We start from the raw sequence: 21,639 nt of genomic DNA on the forward strand, positions 1-21,639 counted from the left end.
GATTGTCTTCCACCGGTTCCACTTTTTTTCCCCCCCTTCACTCAGTTGTGTTTTTTGGTCTTGCATTTAAAGCCATTTCTTGTTAACCAAGTAGAGGACTAAGTATTTTGCAACCTATTGCTTGTTTTGACGGTTGTGTCACCTTGCCTCCCCAGTGATAGAGACTGCCACCGTGAGACAGCGTCAGTGCATGGTTTATCCCCTCCTCTATCACAGCAGATTTAGCCAGTGTCACAGTCTGAAGGTGTGAGTCAGCATATCTCTGCAGAACACAGGAGACAGGAAATGTGCATTAAAAATGGTCTCTTGCATAAAATGAAAAATTATAAACTGATAGGTTAGACTAAGCGTGCCAGTTATTATTATTATTTTTTTTTTATTATTTTTTTTTTTTAAGTAATAATGGTCACTTATTTGCCCAACTAAATATTTTTCATTCTCATTATTTATTTTGTTTCTTCTTTGTGATATGTTTAAATCACTGTATAAATCCCCTTGACTTCATGTTACATTTGAGATATTTTTATATTTTTTCATGACTTGGGGACTCTGTTTTTTTTTTTTTTTTTATTTGTTTGTTTGTTTGTTTTTTCCTTCAAGCATTAATCTACCTCACTCTTTTTTTCTTTTTTTTTTTTGAATATATGTGTACCTGTATATAAAGAACGTTCATCTGACTTTTTTTTTTTTTTTCCATGAAAGGACAATATTACTGTTCTCTTAAATGGGGTAAACCTCAAACGCTACAAACCACAACCATGTAGTGGAGGAGTCATTCAGTTGTAGACATTTGAGTGAACTGGCTGCTGTCTTGCTCTCCTATTGGATGTCGCCTTGAAATTGTTTATTTATTAATTGGGGATATAATATTTAAACGTGAAAGTGCAGGCCTCGTTAATTAGTTAAATATTTTCTTTGAATTTATGCATCTTTTATCTTGTAAACATGAAAAGTCCAAACTAGGGTATATTAAGGCTTAATTGTAGCAGGGGTAAAATATTTTGCTGCATTTTTCTCTATTTTCATTGCAGTCTATATGACATATTTATCTTTCCTGTCATACCTCTGGCTATTACTATTTTGCTAACTTTTTTTTTTTTTTTTTTAATTTAAACGTTGTATCTATATCAGTATAAAACAAACCAGCCCTTCAAATCAGTGCCCATGCCCGAGTCCTCACAGAATCCAGTCCTGTTTTCATATGTGTAGAGTGTTGGGTGAAGATCAGTGGATCACTTTTTTGCCTTTGGGTTGAACAAAAAAAAAAAAAAAAAAGAAAGAAAAACAAAAGGACAAAACTAAACACTGTTGACATAAATGGAATGATCATTGCTCAACTGGAGGGTTGTGTGAAGATTAGATGGGTTTACTGTAGTTGACACATTTTCCAGTCCCCCCCCCCCCCCAAATCATTCAGCCCCAAGTTAAAATAGATAGGGTTTGGTTGAAACTGGTGTTCTGGAAGGTTCTGTTGTTTTAAATAGCAGCTTTCCCCTTCCTTCCTTATCGAGGCACTGAGCATGATAGACCAGAGCTTGACTTATATAACTGGAGAGTGAAGTGAATATTAAGACTTGTTTCAGGATGGTAAATCTAAAGCAGAGCTGTTGTTGGAGGAATGGATGAACAAAGCAGCATCCTTGAATCGAGCTAGCTGTCGGCTGACGTGGTACCAGCGCTTAAAAGTAGCGGTATGTGGAAGGTCATTGCCAGTAGCCTGTATTTTATTGCCTTTTTGCAAGCAGACCTAATAAACAAAATGCTTATTCCATCGTATAGTGCTATGCTCATCAACACTTCTCCAGCCATGCCTCTCCTTACGTCTCTGTTACAAGAACTACTGCCACAGACAGCTGTTTTTCCACTCATTTCTGTTGCTTTAGTTATGATAATATAACACACACACGTATACTCTCTCTTTCTTCTCTCTTTCTCTCTTTTCTTTCTACTCTGCAATACCATTCCGAGTGATGGGTCCTTCCCTCATACAGATCCATTAACTATGGGCTAGATTTTCTCAGGGCTGAAGGTCTTAGGGGGTCTGGGGACAGATGTTGACTGACCTACAACCCTCTCTGCTCTGCTGCTGATAATATTGCTGCTTCTTATCATATTGTGATGCATTTCTTAAGTCTGAACGTTACAGTGTGCTCTACGAGTACATGAGATTGGTGAGAGGTGTGGCGGTGTTGATAGGAAATAATGGCTAAATCTAAATCTATATATCAAAATGTCCAGTGCATTTTATTCCATGTAAGAAAGAAAAAAAAAACATTTACAACATGTCCTTTCTGATTTTGTTAGAATAAAGTATTGGATTATAAATGAGCTGTTGTGATGGGGAGTAAGTGTGATAGATTGTTTAACCTGTTCAACATTTGTTTAACCTATTCAAAAATTTGAAATGCTAAAACCCATGTGTTCATATAAACATTGGGGAATGTTAGAAAAAGGTTTGTGGTCCAAGTTTGATTCAAGCCTGGCCGAGTAAAAATGGGCACTCGTTAACATTTTTTCACTTTGTACAACAAATGTGCTCTGAGAACACGAAATGGAGATTTTGTTTATTGTGGCACATTGCTAGATTTTTTTTTTCTTTTTCTCCTCCTTTTTTGTGGTACTTGCTGAAAAATAATAATAAATCCAGATCATCAGTTTTGTGCTTGTGTTTTGCATTATGATCCTGTAATGTATTTTATATATTTTGCTGTTTACATTTATAAAGTTATAAATTGGCTGGTTATAAAGCTCTGAGTTGGTTGCAGTGTGAGCAGCAGTTTTTGTCTCTCTGTTGACTTTGTTGACTCACAGCAGGACAACCACAAAATAATTTGTCCTGTTGATTGCTAGTTGTCAAGTAAAAGGTCCATCATCGCAAAATTAACATTTAAAGTAGTTAATTACTTACATTGTAATGCCTCAAATAGTCTTTTTGTTTGTTCTTTTGTTCAAGAGGTTTCCTTTACAGCAGAATGGAAGGCATCAGTTTCATGATCCCAATGCCCATACATTGTTTATATGTGAAATATCTTGTGTTTAATAATTTTATTTTACTTACTGAAAGTACTGTCGTTTAGGTTATCAAAACAAGAAAATTTCCTCGGGCACGCAGTCAATAAAAAATGCCTAGGAGAAAACATGCAATATTTGAATATCAAAGCTTGAAGCTACCGCCGCACTCTTAATTTAAGGTGCATTACAACTGTATTACGACAGATAGAAAATACCAAAATACGTTACTTTCAGGCCTAAACTGTTCTAAATGTAATCGGATAATGACAAAAGGGACATCTGACAAGTCTGAAAATACAGGTCAGTTTTTCAGTGAGCAAGGCCTCTACAGTCACAAAGATGAAGACACCCCCCCCCCCCCCTTCTTTTTTTAAAATTCCAATTACATAAACGAATGAACGTAACATTAGAAGACCTCACTTTAAGAACTCCTGCAATCGATATTTAATTAAATTAATTTCATTTTCAAGGCGAGAAAGAGAGCATATATAGTTTCGGAGGCCTGTCCATAATTATTTACAATATCAGTGCCCACGCACATTAGAATGATAAGAAGACGAGAAGAGCTGATGTAGTTCCCTATGCGCTGAGTACATTTGTTGCAAGAAAACTACAATAACCAGTATGTCTGTATAACTTTCCCAGATGACGTAAGAGGTTACTGTCAAAAAACAAACAAACTCCTGATTCAACGCTGCCTCCTGGAGCTTCACTGTATCAGTGTTGGGAAAGTATATATATAATTGTGATGTAAGTTTACACATAATGTACCCCATTGCACATATAATAATGTTTAATGATATGATTATATCTGTCTATATTTTTCCGTGTGACAGTTGGTATACTAGCTGTTCAGTGTGCATAAGCAGTCTGTGCAGTCAGCTTGCTAACGTGAGTCCAGCAAGTAGCTAGGACAGCTAACTAGCCCAGAAGAACAAAGCTACTGTTAGCTTTGTAATGTAGTGTACTGCAAACTAGTCATCGATATCTTTCCTAACGACGTGTGAAATTTAAATTAGTTAATTTAATTAAATGCCAAATTTGTCAGTCATCTTGACAAGGAAGTGGTTTTATCTCCAATTTTTATTTTTACTTTGAATTGGCACTGTTATATAATACTAAGCTAAGCTGTGTTTCCTAACTTCGTGAAGTTAGGTAATAATGAACCACGTAAAAGGTTACTGTTCATTTTCGTGGTAGCGTTAAGTAATTGTTGGTGCGGACACCGTAGGCAATGCTAACTGTAGGTAACATTACTAATGAAACGCGACAATAATATCTAAAACGTAGCTGTCAAAGGCTAACTACCATTAACACGAATAGTCGGCTAAGTTTGTGTTAACCAATATTTGGGTAATGTCTTTTTTGTTGCATTCATTCTGTATATATTTACCTTATATAGGATTATCAAAAACTGGTCAGTGTACTTGTCGTTGAAATATGAACAGGACGTTCGCTAAGCTGGCATGTCATTCATTTGCCATGCACCAGCTCCCGAGAAGAGTTACTAGAAGATTTATCAGAAACTATTCATTTACCTTACGAATCCGTGAGAATGTTCCGTTACATGCAACACTGTATTATTCAGGACTGTACTAAGTCAGTATAAGTAGGCCTGCCTGGCTGGACTCCCACCATGACGGGTCGTTTCCTAAAGTATTTGATAGGTTGACGAGTTTAATAGCTGTAAAAATATGTTATACAAAATACTTTGCCCATATTTCTCGCAGGGACTGACAAAAGCTTCTTGGAGTGAGGGAAAGAACCCTTTCCTAAGAAGCTCCCCCATCGTAATGGCCTCTGAACTCCATGAGACCATATTTATGGCGAAACAGGAACGACACAAAAATCTGTTCCTGAACTACAGGAACCTCAATATCTTTCCTGTGGAGCTGCTGAAGGATGAGGGCTTACAGTTCTTAGAGAGACTTTACATGAAGAGAAACTCCCTCACTACCTTGGTAAGACATACTGGTAACTCAGAATGTATGCAGATTGTGTTTATCAAATATGATGTTCGTCTGGAAATGTCTTTTCATATGTCTCAAAGGCATAATCATCTTTTTTCTCGTTCAGCCTGATAATTTAGCGCAGAAGCTACCCAATCTGATTGAGCTGTAAGTATTTAAATTTCATCTCTGCCTCGTTTTGATGTGCCATGCTAAAAATGTTCCTGTAAGAAGAATGCAGCTACATGAGTTTGTTGATATACTTTTAAAGCTTAGTACAAAAATCTGTCATCTTTTTTTCTGGCCTTTGTTGGGTGAAAGAGCAAGACACCATCCAAAAACCACACTTGCAGAATTATCAGTCAAAAAAGAAAAGAATAAAAGAGGGAGCAGCCAGATAGAAATAAAAATTGCACAAACAGCACACATAACGATAACTTAACTATGATTGACAGGCAAGAGAAATGGTTATGATTGTCTTCTAGTCTGCCCTCTTTTGCTTAAAGAAAGCTGTAATCTTCCACATGTCCAGCAGATGTCACTTATGACATAGAAACAGGGCTTGAAAACCTGAGCCAGGTATCATAATTGTCTTAGAAAAGACTGCTGGATGCTGTTCTTTCAGATAGTACAGTCATGTGTTGACACAATGATATTAATATGATCAAATGTTTTATGTGTCACTACCAACACAGTTACAATTTTTTTAAGGTATCTGCACTCAAACAATATTGCCATTATTCCAGAAGGTAATCTGTTTTATAGATTTTCATTAATTTGTTTATTCTTTCAACATAACAATACAATACTTTTGGCTGAATAATTGACTGTGTAATTTGCCTACAGCTATCGGTAATCTTGCTAAGTTACAGTCCCTTGATCTCAGTGACAATGCATTGCAAGTCATCTGTCCAGAGATTGGTAAACTGCGTTCTTTACGACATCTGAGACTGGCCAACAATCAGCTCAAATTTCTTCCACAAGGTATGTATGTTGTTGTACATTTAAGGTGTCTAGCTGGTCACTCTCTCTGCTGTCAGCTGTCAGTACTGATGTAAAATATATTGTTCATAGTAGCTGATTGATTCTGTGGTGAGGTGAGAGATGAAAGCAATTAAGAATATTTATTTATATGATTCGTCTCTTATTCTGGCCAGAGATTAAGAGATTATATTTCTTTGTTTGTGCTGTAACTGCTGCCTAGCAGAGGGGTTTATCAGGTCCATGTGTCCTTGGCTGAGATTGATGCAGGACCACAGTAAGGCCCTTCAGATGGAGACCTGATTCACAGTCTGCTTTTCTAAGTTAGCAGCAGTTAAAATGAAGCCTGATACCAAATACTACTACTACTTTTACTTTCAAATTTGAGATTAGTTTATGATGTCAAGCTCAATTCTGTGCGCCTGTTGTTTTCCACTACATTCCTCTTTGTTTTGAAATCTGGTGTCACCTTTGAGTCACTCACAAACAGGTCCCAGGCCTTAAACATTGTTCCTCATTAGCTCAGCTAATGAAGTGCTGCAGGGTGAGCATTTCTGCACACACACAAAGTCCTCTGAGAGTGAGTGCCTCAGGCTCTCAGTGAGAGTTACTGCAAGGGCCTTTTAATCGTCTCACTTCAGATTTTTCTGCATTTTCCCTTGCCGTGCAGAAATTGGTGATCTGAAAGACTTAGAAACTCTGGACGTGTCGATGAACCTGCTCATGGCTTTACCAGAGAGACTACACCAGTGCCTGTCACTGCAGTGCCTGACTGCCGACCGCAACAACCTGCGCTGCCTTCCACGACAGCTCTGCCAGCTTAGCAACCTCAATGAGCTCTCTATGGCCGCCAACTGCCTGGCATCACTGCCCCTGGGTGAGTCGCAATGTATGCATACGCACTCATACCGGTCCATATCGAATGCTACAAGAGAATCAATCACGTTTCATTCATGCGGGCACAGTTGTAAATATATGGGTACAAAGACTGTTATGAGATGAAGCAGTTCAGTAGTAGAGCTATTCATCATACTTAAGAGCTTTTCAGAATACAGGCCACTTTCATACCAGTGGATACACCCAGCACATATCTAAATATCAAAACATTTTACTGTATGAGTAAAAGAAATGTTAACCAGCTATATTTGTAACTGAATGTAGTGGTTCACCACACAGGGAGTGGTGAAGCTAAGAGTGTGTTTGGCTTTATGCTGATGATTTATTCATCTCTGTCAAGCACTTGCTGTATGGGTGGCACTGTCTGGCACATTGTGTCTGGCCAAATGTGAGCTGCAGCTACATAGAAGTCCTACTGAATCTCTGAACAAAAATACACACAAATTCAGCTATTTCTAGAGCGCGGATGCCTACGCTAAAATGCTTGTTCAGCCATGCGTAGTACCCAAGCCTTAAATGACTATAATTAAGATCCTGCAGATTCCTCTCCTGACATGATAGCTGTAATTGCAGACAGTATCTCTTCGCTTGGTGCCCGGCTGATGGATTTGCTCCTGGATGTTAGGGCTGCCATGCTGGGTGCCCATACTGGGAAAACAGTTTTCAGTTGGGCTAACTGCCTTTGTCATGTGCTTGTGTACAGCTTGGAACTGCAGGTGTAGGGAACAGAGCACTTACTGTGAAGAACAGCAAGGGCCCCGGGGCACGGGGCGTCCCTGCTCCTGCTGGGTGATAACCAGCCCAGAGTGCTAACGCCGGTAATGCTCCTAGCGATCCACACCTTTCTCTCGCAAACTCCCCCTTCAGTCATGCTCAGCTTCAAAGCTGATTTATCTCCAAACAGACGCGATAGCATCTGTTCAAGTTTACCTCAAGGACAAAATACGTTCCCAGTCTCACATATTCTGCATATGGGATTTTGTTTTGCATGATTTCTAGTGTAAACCTCCCTGGCCAAGGATTTTAAATTTCAGGACTACAGGGTTGAGAAACATGCCGTGAGGATGTTGTTGTGGAGTGTGTTATATCCCTGTGGAGATAAAGGTCAACAAAGGCACCGTTCACTCACATCAAATGTATTGATAGTTGTCGTTAGGCACTATTCAAGTTTAGGATAAGTGTAATGAACGTATGAGGACTAGCAGTCTAGGAGCCTGTGTAATGTCAGGTAAGAAGACTGATACAAGGTTTGTGTCTGTCAGATCTTGGGCGTTCCAGGGAGCTGCAGTTTGTTTTCGTCGACAACAATGTCCACCTTAAGGGCCTTCCATCTTATCTTTACAACAAAGTCATCGGCTGCAGTGGGTAAGCCGCCCTCTTCTCTCTGCAGTGTGGTCTTATACCGTTTAACCTATCAGCTTCGACCCAGCTTGCAGTATCTTTGAGTGCATACTCACACTGATGTATCATACAGAGTGTATTTTTACATCTCTGTACATGCCAGTATCTTTTGAGGCTCCTCAGTGTGACGTGTGCTGGTCTCTTTGTGTACAGGTGTGGACTGGCAGCTCAGGTGCGTGATGTGAATTTACTGTCCCTGGCCCTGGGAGAGGTGTCTGTGCCCTTGCCAGCCGAGGTCAAGTCCATTGGGACGGAGGCAGAGCGCGTGGTGCCCCTGGAAGAGCTGGCCATGAGAGCCCTGCATCGTACCTACAACCGTCCCCACAGGGGTGAGTCTTATTACTGCGTTAAGTCATACTGCTCAGAACAAATACACACACTACATTTTAATGTGAAGGTACTGTCACTCAGTTGGACAAGATTGTTCTGTTGATTGGAATACTCATTGAAGGTTTACATCCAGTGAAGTTCTTATGTTTTGGTGTTTTAAATAAACACCAGAGAGACAAATTTGAGATAAGCTATCCCCAAGCATAATTATAGAAGGAGTGAATTATTCTGTTGTAGTGAAATATCAAGTATTATATCTCTGTTTATCTCTGATGTAGATTCAGCAAAGGATGCACATTTTCATTACTCCCAGTACATCACTGCCCTCAAGCTATACAATACACTCTTGCAAACACCTTTATCAGATCAGTCTCAGTGCACTTAAGTGTTCTCCTTTTTTCATCAAGGTCAAAACTGCAAACATAATGTTGTCTATATTCATATGTTTACATTCTTTTCTGTCTGCAGATCTAAAGTTTTTTCCACCTATACTGTTGCCCAAGAGCTTACTAGACCTGCTGCAGTGTCCGCTTGGCCACTGTCATCGCTGTAGTCAACCCATGTTCACCATTGTCTATCCCAAACTCTTCCCCCTGAGAGAGACTGCGCTAGCAGGTGTCCACAGGAGGTAGGTACCAGTGACCTCACCAGATCCAAAAACACACACTTACACATGAACTCGCTCACGCACTCACGCACTCACTCACTCACTCACTCACCCACTCACCCACTCACCCACTCACTCACTCACTCACTCACTCACTCACTCACTCTCATACACGCATAGCCTCAGCTAGTCCCTGCTTATCTCATTTTTCACCTTGTTCACTTCTAAAAATGATGAGGCAGCTGCCTGCTGATCTGCTTGTTATGCTGCCTGTCAGATTCCATTTGTAACAGGACACTGCTGTTTTCATATGGCATAATCCAATGAGCCCAGTTATTGGTTGCTCTAAGGTACTTGAGACACATTAAGAGATCTAATCGTTCTGGTAATTGCAGCTCATCCTGAGCATCCAGCTGCAGCTTGGTCTTGTCACAGCAGTTCTTTCTCTCTCTCTCTCTCTCTCTCTCTCTCTCTCTCTCTCTCTCTCTCTCTCTCTCTCTCTCTCCTTCTCTCCACACTCCGTCTCTCCGTGTTTTTGAGGGAGTATGATGTAAAGGAAGCGCAGCAGTAGCTGACATGGTTGATCTAATTCCTGCTATGACGCTGGTCCCAGATATTAGCAACCTGAATGCTAATTGAGAAGGAAGTGAGCTCCATTTGCTCTCCTGCGTGTGGCTCCACGCTGAGAGTCTCTACACCATGTCACACTGTAGTGGTGATTCGTGGTATTGTAAAAAAAAAAAATCACAGTTCATTCCTTTCTCATATTCCTTTTCCTTTGGCAATCTGCCACAGAAAACACATCAATCTAATTGGAAACCTCAATCTGTCAGCTCACATACAAAAACACAAGACTCTGGACAGGTCGAGCATGTCAGACATGTTGCTCTACACAGGTCATCAGCTGTGTGGTGCTTGATCTGTGTGTGTCTCTTCTGCAAATCATGTGCTGTCAGTCAGGGGCACTGAGCTTTAGGCTGTGAAAATAGGACTGTACAATCTCATCGGTTTGGCCCCTCCCCACATATTTTACATTCCTGATGTATGTGGGTTGTTCCATACCAACTCACCTGGGCCCTCCAGCTCATGTCATGGACTTCCTTGAAAGAAATTCATGTGAAAACGTCTGTTAAATTCATGGGACCTTGCAAAATCCTATAGCTCTACTCCAACTATTTTTTCAATTATGAATTTTTTAAGTCTGGCCCTCGGACCTAAATTTCATCATTTTTGCGATTCTTTGTAAGCCTGAACCCAATGAAAAACATGTTCAATAGATATCACACAGAGATAGAAAACCTTGAAGTCAGCATAGTAAAAATATCTACCTATAAAATAAAACCACTGAATGTAATATTACAGCCAGTGAAAAGTACAAAAAATTAGCTATTTTCAAAAAATAGTTAAATGATGAAGGGGCAATATTTTTTTATGCAGGACCAAATAACTTCTAGATGTGATAGAACTATATTAATACTACATACTACACTGGTTGCAAGAAAGTGAAAACTAGTGGAGATATTAATTTTTGAAAATGAGAGATTCTTCGTTTTGGTAATGCGTTTTTTAGATTTGATTACTGACATTCAGCAACAGCTATGTACATGAATACATGTTGCAAATTATCTTTCGAGGTTTTGTGGATGTTCAGTACAAAGTTCAACCCAATCCAGTTTACAAAGAATCGCAAAAATGATGAAATTTAGCTTTGAGGGCCAAACTTCAAAAATTCATAACTAAAAAGGTATTCGGAGTAGAGCTATAGGATTTTGCAATGAATTAAACAAAAGTTCTCACATGACTTTTTTCAAGAAAATCCATGGCGTGAGCCGGAAGGCCTAGGTGAGTTGGTATGGAACAATCCATATGGCATGTGGCTTAAGAACAAAAGTCTTCATTATATTTATTTAACATCTGCTATTAAGTTCATATAGTCTGGAAAAATACCCTGCTTGCGCTTAGACATGTTTTTTTGTTTATCACAAACTCATACTTTTTACCTCTCCTTAAATCTTTTTCATGCTTTTATTAAATGATGGATCTTTTTCACTTATCTTTGCCCTCATGGCATGTCTGTCTCTCATTTCTCTCGACCAGAACGACTGTGAGTTTTGTGGCATACTGCTGCTCCAGCCACTGTGTGCGGATGTTTGACCTGCAGGGCTGACCTTCGGAGCCGGGAGCATCTCCCTTCCCACCCCTCACGTGGTGCTCTCGTCGACGAGCCAGAGAAACATTCTAACCAGCTACATCACCTGTCCCCTGATTCTCCAATGGAAATCAGGATGCAGCCTACTAGCAGCAAGAGAGGACAGCACCACAGTGGAAACGGCAGAGATGGGCGCTGGATATCGTGCTTCTCCTTATCTCTTTGTGTCATGATGCATCATCAAGATTAGCAGCAATCAATATTTGATCTCTCTAATTACTTTTTGGACGTGTAAAAGGAAAGAAAAAAAGAATGTTAAGAACTTATCGAAACCGTTCCGGCGGGAACTCCTTTTCAGTATTTCAGAACTCCCCACCTCTTGAATTGTTCATCTCTGGACTGTACCTGCAGAGTGTGTCATCTCAGTGAAGGGTATTTTCAAAATTTCGTAGTAATTTTGTACTTCGAGGCCGTTTATAAGATGTTTGAAAGCCTTGTTTTCATATTTTGAAACATATGCCCGTTCCTGCTCATAAAAATCCCAAGGTCATCATCCTTTAGGAATGTAGTGAGGTCAAATAGCAACACAGATTTTGTGCAAATTGTGCTAATTATTTATTTTATTTTAATTTCAGTGCTTTACTGAATGTTTGTCAGTCATTCATCACACAGATGTTAAGGTCACAGTATGCACAACAAAATAAGATGTTTTTCTGTAGCAGTTTTTGAAACCTTGAATGTCAGAAGCAATATTTGTTAGTTGCAGGCTCAAATTGGTCTCCCCATGTCTCTTTTAAAGTGTCTGTGTTTGTCTTTTGGTCCACTAAGACTTAAACACTCCATGCTTGTAATGTCCAGTAGCAAATTGTAATGCTCTAATGACCAGTATTCAGATATTATAGTGTATATCTAGTTTGTGTTGTTCCTTTACTAACTCAGTTGTGTTTTGTGTTCTGAGTGCGTTTCATGATTCACGGACAGACGTATTGTCTGTGCAGCGTTAGAACACAACAATAAGAGCAAGTCATAGATCTTTAATGTCAGGCCATCTCTGTGTGTCTTATAATATCAAGCTGTTAAAGACTTTGCAATGAGAAAATGTAATCACAGGTTTGATTTGTTTTATGTGAGTCTTGTTGTAGGTATTCTCCAAATCCCATTATGTCTCACAAATCTTGAATCTGAAGGCAGCAAGAGGTTGCTGTTGAAAAGATATACACCATGACAGTGATTCATTTCAGATATAATGTTGTTTGAATATTTTCGGGGGGAATATTTTTCATAACCCCTAACATTTATCACTAACATTACCTAAGTACTGTGTAATGTTTTTTTGCACATGAAGGAAGGTAATGATTCTTGTGCAAAGTTCTGCATATTTAAATTGCATAGTGACAGTGATCATTCCTTCATACCACTGAACTTTGTACATTATTCTTATTTGGTTCTTTAGTTAAAGCTAATTTATGAAAGTGTAATTTTATTTGAATGAATGTCACTGGCAATAACAATCTTGAAAAGAATCTGCTGTTTGTGATTTCATTTGTGAATGTACATAGGTACATGGTCCTCTGACATTGACATCTGTCGCAGATGTTAGGTGATTTCAGCCTGTTTACAATTTTCTGAGTAACTGGATCTCTTTAAATAAGACAGACACCCTGTATATCATTCGGAAAGTTGTTCTTTATGAAATCCATCATTTTTGGGAAACTAATTCCTAGTTCCTGCGATGGACTGGCGACCTGTCCAGGGTGTTTCCCCGCCTTTCGCCCTATGTGCGCTGGGATAGGCTCCAGCACCCCCGCGACCCTAATCAGGATAAGCGGTTTAGATAATGAATGAATGAATGAATGAATAATTCCTAGTTCGACTATGGGAAACACCCAATGTAACAGGTCCTGAAGGGGAGGGCTGTTACAGATACTAAAACCTGTTAAAACGTGGGAAAAGTGAGCAGAGGGAGAGGATGCTACTCACTCTCTCAAGCGTTCTCCTTTTCTGCCCGAGGACACGGTTAGTCTGTGTCTGTCCCTCGTGCAACTAACACGCACTACAGAATGAACAGCAAATAAATGAAATAAACACTACACAAAGAAATGTGACGACACTTTTGTGTGTGTCACATCAAGTTAAGAGTACCGTCTATTACCTTTGTATAAGGTCAGCCACATAGGACAGAAATCCAAATATTTTGCTATAACGGTACTCCCCAGTTCTTCCCTTTGAATTTTCCCAGCAGTGCTTACTCATTCTCCATTTAAGAGAAGAAGAAGTGAAATGCAGCCTCTGCATTTAATCCATCCTAACACCAGTGAGCGCACACACACACACTATGAGCTAGGAGCAGTGGGCAGCCGCCGCCACCATCCGGGGACCAACTCCAGTTGTAATTGCCAGTGCCTTGGTCAAGGTCACTTGCAGGAGTACTAATCCTAGCATGCATGTCTTTGTGGTGGGAGGAAACCGGAGCACCCGGAGAAATCCCACGCAAACACGAGGAGAACATGCAGACCCCACACAGACAGGACCTGGGACAGCTGGGATTCGAATCCTGGCCAACAGTGAGGCAACAGTGCGAACCACTTAGCCACAGCGATCATACATAATAATAATAATAATAATCATACAAGTTTATTTAGAACCCAATATCACTGTTTATAATTTCAAAGGGTTTGGCATGTCCATAACAGAGTCGAATCAAAATTATATTATCCATAAGTCTGAGAAAATTAAGAAGTCTTTAGTTTGGTTTTAAAGTTATGAAGAGAGTTTGCTACCCTAATTTCTGTAGATAGAGTATTCCAGAAGAAGGGAGAGCGGTAGGAAAAGATCAAGGTATCAGATGGTATATGAAGAGCGGCAGACCACGAGAGCAAAAGAGTATTTTTTTTCCTGCTTTTACAACAGAGCTGCCCATGAAATAGTCGTTCATCTTAGATAATGGCATGGGCTGAGTAGTAGGAGGGTGAGTCCGAGTACAGTCAGCATACCGCGTATCTAAATTTGAACAAGATTCTCTCATAAACTGTTTAAAAAAAACTGAGGTAGTTTTCTTCCAGCACTCGTGTTGTTTCGCACACGTGGTTGCAGTACTGATTTCCCTGTCCTGCTGAGGCTCCGGGTAATCATAATGCGAGGGAGGAGCCCTGACAATAGGATGCCAGGGTTTCGAGTTTACTGAGACGAAGCAGGCATTACTTCTAAACAGAAATGATCGAGGATTATGTCCATTTGGCGCCGAATGAACTGAACTGGAGATATCTCTACAAATTAGCTCCGTTGAGTATCTGACGGAAGAGGGTAAGTGGTTGAAAGGAAAGTAATGTAAGAGCTGGATGCGTTTCTCAGTACTGTAAAAATAAAATGAATTAGCATGTCTATCTTTGCTCATAGATAAAATAGATTCATATATGAATATACTGCACATAACTTATTCTGTTGTTACTGACGATTTTGATTAGACTCAAATATTTAATATGTTTTGTTAATGTTTAAGTGCTTTTCAGTCATTCACATTTGGAAAAAAAACTGCGAAATCTAAAACCTGGAGCGTAGATAGGCTGTAGCAAAATCTATTTGGTATATGATTTTAACGTTTTATTCTACACTGCCAAGAAGGCCTTAATTAATTTCGTTAAGTAACCAAAGCGCTCCTCCTTGGCAGTAGTCTACGGTACGTGAAACGCGTTGTTGTGTGATCCATATTATTTAAGGTCAATGCTCAGTAGTTCTGTCAGGCTGCCAATCAAATTGCTATCATTAAAAGATTTTGAACATAAGCCTCATGTCCAGAGGAACACGTTATTAGCTGGACCGGTGTTACTCAGTTTCTTCAAATATTATGTGTCAGACAGCGTATGCTGGGGTCATTTTATCGTATTTGGTCGAAATTTCGCAAATGATTTGAATTTTTTATGATCTGCTGTGATGCGGTATTCAGTAATCCTTTTGCACAAGCTCCTATGGGACCGTAAGATACTTCGAATTCATGAGTCGTGTTTTACTTCGATGGCTTCCGTTGATTTACAGTTTATAGACATTTAAAACTGACAAGTTGTAAGAGTCATTGCAGGTGTCTCCTCACGTGTCTGTGAAATGCCACACTGAATGCTGAAAGTGCATTTTTATGTTATGGTTCTCTGAATTGAGATGAATGAGTCCATACATGTTCTGATATATCCATTTATAAAGCTTATATAGTCTCATATAGTCTCAATGCTGTGTGTTGAGGCAAAAGGGGGCAATCATGTTGCTATAAGAGCATTTGGCACGCTCTAAAATACATCAGTACCTTTGTTTCTCGATCTCTAATTTGTATGGATGATCTTACTCAACCGCACTACTGTCTAAGGAGGACAGAGGATATCAAAGTAAGGCTGGAGTACTGCCATCAGTCCACCAAATATGCCTCTCTAGAATTTCTACCAGTGTAACAAACCATAGAAATCCATGTCAATAAATATATTTTATATGCACAATTCAATCCTCCACTGATGTCCTGGTTGGTGCTGTCGTGAGATTTACAGATTTGCATGCATGTCCCCACAAGATCAATATCAATTTGGCACAAAAGACCATAGCTAAGAAATACGCATATTGTGGTGTTTTTTGGGGGGGGGTTTTTTCATTTGACATTCACAGTAACTTTGTAATCCATGCTAAATCTGGTTTAGGAGTATATTGGTGAGTGCAGTCCTTCAGTGTGATCCACAACCTACTGGTTCCCATCCTCTCTAACCTCTTAATGATAGACTATTTCTGGGCCTGGGATGAATAAAAACATTAACAGGTCTGTGGCAGTATCCACCCTCATACATTACATGTTGTGGAATAGTGTTTACTCTGTCTAGATCTCTACTGAAAAGCTATTTTTTGTCATGTCCAATTTTCTTGTCAGTTAAATCATATTAGAAGTAAAACTGCTGCCATTCTCCAGCTTCCAAATGTTGCACAATATGTGGCCATATCTTATGCATACTTAACAGTGTTGCCAGTGAAATATCATATGAATGAACAGAGTCATTCTGATGAAAGCACCACAAGGTAATGCCATTAGGTCATCTGCTTAGCGTCACCTTATGGGATTTGATATCATAAATGACTGTTACCCCTGGAGGGGTTTGATATGTAATTAGCGGGTCAAGCACAACAGATCTCAGATCTGATTTTTATTCTCTATCCGTATTTTGGTGAGTCTCATGCCAAATGTGATTGTTTAAAGTGAATCATGTTGTAGTGTGCTCTGTTGAAGATTACAAAGACCAATGTCATGTCCTCATTTTCTCCCTCCCTCTCTCTCTCTCTCTCTCTCTCTCTCTCTCTCAAGAGAAGAAGGAGAGGGAGGTTAACTATTCCTCCTACAAAGTTAAAGAGGTGGAGGAAGAGCACACTCATTGCTTAGTAAGTAAGTTTCTGCATTTTACCTCCACACAACTTAGAGGGCTGGTTTTCAGATAAGGAGCAACCTTAGGCTTTGACTAATTTAGATTCTCAGTGGAAATTTACCATTTAAAATGTAATCCAGCTATAAACTTTGTTTGAGATGTTTGTTTTGATCACACAACTTCAGTATAATATTTGTAAATGTTTTGTGAAATACATTAGCATATTTGAAAAGATGTTTGGTCTTGCTCATGTTCGCCATACTTTCTGTTGCAAAAAGTCAAATATTATCTTATAAAGCCCTGAGGGGCTTTACGTCAATGCCTCTTTCAGTATCAAATTTTAACACTATATGCAATAATTACCGAACATTTCCCACATATGAAATATAGATCAGTAACCATTTGATCAGTTTCACTCCTGAGTGTTTATCAGGATGTAATGAAAAAAAATCTCCTTTGAAAGCAAGATAAAGGCAGTTATGCTGAATACCAGTAATAACAATTGCATGACTCTTTTCATAGTTGTAAGGAATATGTTAAAATCTGTACCTCAACGATGATGATTTATCAGCTTTTAAAAATTCAGATAAAGACGGGTTCTGGGGACTGTTATAGGGGGGAAAAAAAACATAACATGTTAACTTTTTTTGTGGTTACAATACATTTTTACCACACTTCGTTTTTACATGAATCATTAGAAGTACTGGCACTTTGCATTCTGCATATAGCTTTCCATTTTGTGTACATTAACTAATTTTTTCTCAAAATCCAATGCTCATCCATACAGTTTTGGCATGCAGTTTGGTTTAGTTGGTTTTCACCCTTCCCAGGTTTACACATAAGCTAAACTCCCTCTTGCGCTTTTTAGAAAATTATATGTCTACTGATAAAGTCTATTGAGTAAGCAAGTGATTGTGACACAGTGGATAATCATGTTTTTAGGATGCATCTGATGCCTGTGTGAAAGAGACCTAATTTTTCATACTCTTGGTGCTTCAGTTCTTTTTTTTTTCACCCCTTCCTCGTTTACTGTGGCTGTTGGAGTGAATCCTAATTCAGTGGAATTTCAAAGTATTCCAGAGGGATCACCCAGCAATCAATGTCCAGAAGCAGTTCCAAACCAGAAACCTTTGGCTGCTTCCAGTCTGACCACCAGTCAACACATTTCATGCTAAATCAGTTCCCCAGGACTCAAAAACTGCACATGACAAACAAAGAAATCAAATAAAATTGTCTCCAAATATTAGCTCCTCAGTCTGCCTTCCTGTAATCTTATGAAACTGTCTTTGTGAAGTGTAAATAGAAACTACTGACATGCTCCAAATAAAACTGTATATTAGGTTTAAGACAACATGGGTTAGCTTTATTAGACTGACTGTTAATGTAGACTGATCACTTCCAAACCCAAAGCCTTGAGTCTGGCACAGGGCCCTGGCACCACCCTTGCAGACTGCTTTCACTCATTAGTGTGAGCATTAGCGCCTGGGTGACATTTAAGTAGCCTTATAGCAGCTGAACAACACCAAATAAAGCATTGATTTACTTAGTGAGCTATACTGCAAAGAGATCCAAAGCCCACTTGTATAACTGAAAATATTTGGATCTTTGCCTCTGTATGTTGTTGATGTGCTGAAGACATTGTGGTATGCACACACACGCACGCACGCACAAACACACACACGCACACACACATACACACACACACACACACACACACACACACACACACATCTGTGGGACATTTAGCATATTTCATGAATGAATATGTCAAACATGCAACAGAATGTTCCATAAATTTTACAGTAATATGTGGTAAATTTCGTGCTAATGTATTTCCTGCTTTGGTATTCCTTATCTATATGCTGACATATTCAAAGTACTTCAAACTAAATTAGTCCCTATTAGTATTATAGTATATATAAATGTATTTCAGTATGCAAAATTGGTGAAGAAGAAATAGAGCATCAATGTGGAGAGGTTTGTTCAGCTAAAAATGTGCTAGTTGAAATTTGTTTTGTGCTCATTTGTTCTCTGTTTGCTCTATGTAGCAATGCCTATTGGCTGTTATCCACTGATGGCCATCTGTCTCACATTTCATTCTTCTCTGCCATTTCAGTGTGGCCTTATTATAAAGGACCATCACAGACACAAATTCTTCAAGAATCACTTTAATCTACTTTTTTTTCAATATGAAATAGTTTTGAAGTTTCTCACATTATCTGTCAGGGTTGGCTTCATATCATTGTCATGTGACTTACTCACTGAAACAGACTCATTTTACCTCAGTTAGATTACCCTCATATTTACTACCTTGCAACCACATAAGGTCAGTGCTGGGGTTATGGTCTAACTCCTGTCACCTAAATCTCTCACTTAATCCTGATCAGTCCCCTTCTCTATCTGTTAAGGGCCTTTGGTCTTTAGCCTTCACCTTTTAAGGTCGTCAAGGCACGCTAAGCATCTCAATAATTCTTCGTAGTACTACAGGGTGGATTCAATCTGTGAATGCTTATGTTTTCATCTGTCAAAGAATGTCAGTATTATTTTGCCTTATACAGTAAGTGCCTATAAAAACCTGTTATACTCATTCTCCCCCAATATAATCTTATTTTAGAGTATTCTTAGCTCCCTTGACTTGTGTGCAAAGTTTTCAGTGAAATGGAAAAGAGGTACTTTAGTTAATAGGCATTTTTGATCAGAGTAAATTTAGAGGAAACACTTCCAGCAACCCCCAGTTCACCTTCTTTCTCCTTTTGCGTCCTTGTGAAAGATAATGTGTGTTCTGATAGTCAAAGCCAACATTAAATTTGAGTACAGTTCTAGAACTATCCATACGCTGTAGTACTGAAATATAATATAATAAACTCAAACGGATCAGCATGCTGTCAGTTAATGGACAGAAAACAGCTGAAGCAATACTGAGATTAACAGAGCACATTGCCCTTTATTTTGCTGGGAATGACATCATCTTTTTGGACAAAGGGTAGTGACTGCCTTTTGGTAAGTTGTCATAAAGGCAACAGGCCAGTAAAAAAATCCAACATACTATGCAGACTAACTGAATGTGCAGGTCATTTTCATTTTTTAAAAATTGTGTGTCAATGTAATGACATTTTTAATTACAGTGAATTCACGCATCTCTAGAGGGAATGCTGCCTTTCCCCGTTTCATTTATGATGGCTTTCTCACCAGCCACATATTGAAGAAACATTCACATGATGTATTATTAAACAAAGCAGCAAGTTCAGTTGAGGCAGTCTGTTCCATGGAAGAACCACAGACTGTAGTATATTCCCATGCCGTTTAGAACAAAGCTCAGTTAAAATGATTTAAAACGGAAAACAAGTCCTCATTAATGGGACACAGTAACTGTATGCATGATTATATCATGTCTCTTTGCTGTCATGGCCTCTTGGTTATGTCAGTCTTTGGGCCAAAGAACTCATTGTTCCCAGTGTTTCTACCTGCCAGGCTTTGCTTTTTGGTAGATGCTAACAGCTTTTAGATGACCATGTTCTTTTGTAACAGGGTTAGTTTTTCTTGAAAGAAAGCTTGACGAGAAAGATTGATATCTACCTGCCTTACCACTCTAATAGCAATAGCCATCCTGTCTGTCAGGCTGTATCCTGTTCACTCTAATAACAGTAGAGAACTGCCTGTCATTATCAGGAAGAGCCCCATAATTCAGTCATAATGGAGCAAAATGAGTGAACTGTAGGTGAACCATCATTCTTGTCAGATTAAAAATGGTTCTTTACATTTTTCACAATGAAGAAATTTAGGACATTATTTATGTTTATTTGTTCATTTATTTATGCTTTCAAAGCTCATAGACCACTAGGCTGAAATGATTGCTTTCCCCCTCTCTTTTATGACTTTGATTACACACTACATTCGTTCCTTAATGCATCTGAGACAGTCTTGTGTTTCATGCACTCTCCTCAGATGTTCACTGTAACAGGGGATAATGTTATGGCCTGACTTAATGTTTTGTGATATTTTCTTTTACCTGCTTGTGTGTAGGAGTGTGCGTGTGTGTAGACAGGGATAATGTAACAGAGTGAACTTAACCTTAAGTAACATCACATAGTGATAGACACTTGATTTTGCTTAGACACTTGATTTGATCTCAACAGAAGCCCTGGTGATTAAAAAGAGGAGGAAGAGGGTTGTAAAAAGGGAGTGAGAGTTATTCCTCAGCAGCTCTGCATCATTCAGTCAGCTTCACTGCTGCTAGAATAGGTACACAAGAACCAAACTTTCTATCAAGAAAGACGCAAGATGAGGAATAATCTAACATAGAGGAGTCTTCTGACATTAATGGCTCTGTTCTCAGTGATCCAAACAACAATAAAAATTAACTATTCAACAAACTTGTTATGACTCACGGTGTGTTTTTACAAGTTTTAAATAGTGTATTTCTGTTTTGATGTCAGTGAAACGATGATGATTATATTAGTATTAGTATAAAGTATGCCTGCCATATAGTATGCAGATATGTTGGATGAAATGCTGCTCTTAAAACCAGTTTGGGAGTATGTCCTTTTTTAATTGCATAGACAATGGTTATTTGCTCACTGTGCAGTTTTTGTGCTGAGGTGTCTCTAAACGTCTGGGGGAATCGAGCTGTTTTTGGACTTGCATTGTTGTTTCAGTCAAGTGATATACTGACTCCACCTGCTTCAGTAATCCAGTGGGTTTAAGATTACACAAACCAAATGAGATTAGGAGATTGCTCTTGAGCACACAGAGGTTGATGATTCTCTTGGTAATGTTCTGATTTACTCCATGTAATGATAGCATTTGATATGACATTCATTATGAAGAGAGAGAATGACACAGTGACCGGTTTTGACCATTTCTCCTAATCTCTTAATGGTTGGCATAACTCAGTTACTACCTTGGTTACTATCACTCTTTTGCATT

The 21,639-nt window shown here is 39.0% G+C and overlaps 1 protein-coding gene across 2 annotated transcripts; it reads left to right on the plus strand.

The window, feature by feature from the left end:
• The first annotated feature begins 3,705 nt into the window (after positions 1 to 3,705).
• Positions 3,706 to 12,823, plus strand: lrrc28 (leucine rich repeat containing 28). Of its 2 annotated transcripts, none has more exons than XM_030766002.1 (10): positions 3,706 to 3,762; positions 4,743 to 4,973; positions 5,089 to 5,129; positions 5,673 to 5,710; positions 5,808 to 5,945; positions 6,613 to 6,819; positions 8,102 to 8,204; positions 8,394 to 8,569; positions 9,039 to 9,198; positions 11,275 to 12,823. In XM_030766002.1, the coding sequence occupies exons 2-10, from the start codon at positions 4,806 to 4,808 to the stop codon at positions 11,342 to 11,344; spliced, it is 1,101 nt and encodes a 366-aa protein (XP_030621862.1). In that variant the 5' UTR covers positions 3,706 to 3,762; positions 4,743 to 4,805; the 3' UTR covers positions 11,345 to 12,823. The 2 variants fall into 2 exon arrangements, with proteins under 2 accessions (XP_030621862.1, XP_030621861.1); XM_030766001.1 differs by lacking the exon at positions 3,706 to 3,762 and adding an exon at positions 4,230 to 4,255.
• The last annotated feature ends 8,816 nt before the right edge of the window (positions 12,824 to 21,639 follow it).

The sequence above is a fragment of the Chanos chanos genome, chromosome 2, assembly GCF_902362185.1.
Source record: "Chanos chanos chromosome 2, fChaCha1.1, whole genome shotgun sequence".
In the NCBI taxonomy this organism is placed as follows: Eukaryota; Metazoa; Chordata; class Actinopteri; order Gonorynchiformes; family Chanidae; genus Chanos; species Chanos chanos.

Coding starts and splice junctions, on each gene's coding strand:
- lrrc28 (XM_030766001.1), top strand. Junction 5,130..5,672: donor CTACCCAATCTGATTGAGCT/GTAAGTATTTAA, acceptor AATTTTTTTAAG/GTATCTGCACTCAAACAATA. Junction 8,205..8,393: donor AAAGTCATCGGCTGCAGTGG/GTAAGCCGCCCT, acceptor CTTTGTGTACAG/GTGTGGACTGGCAGCTCAGG.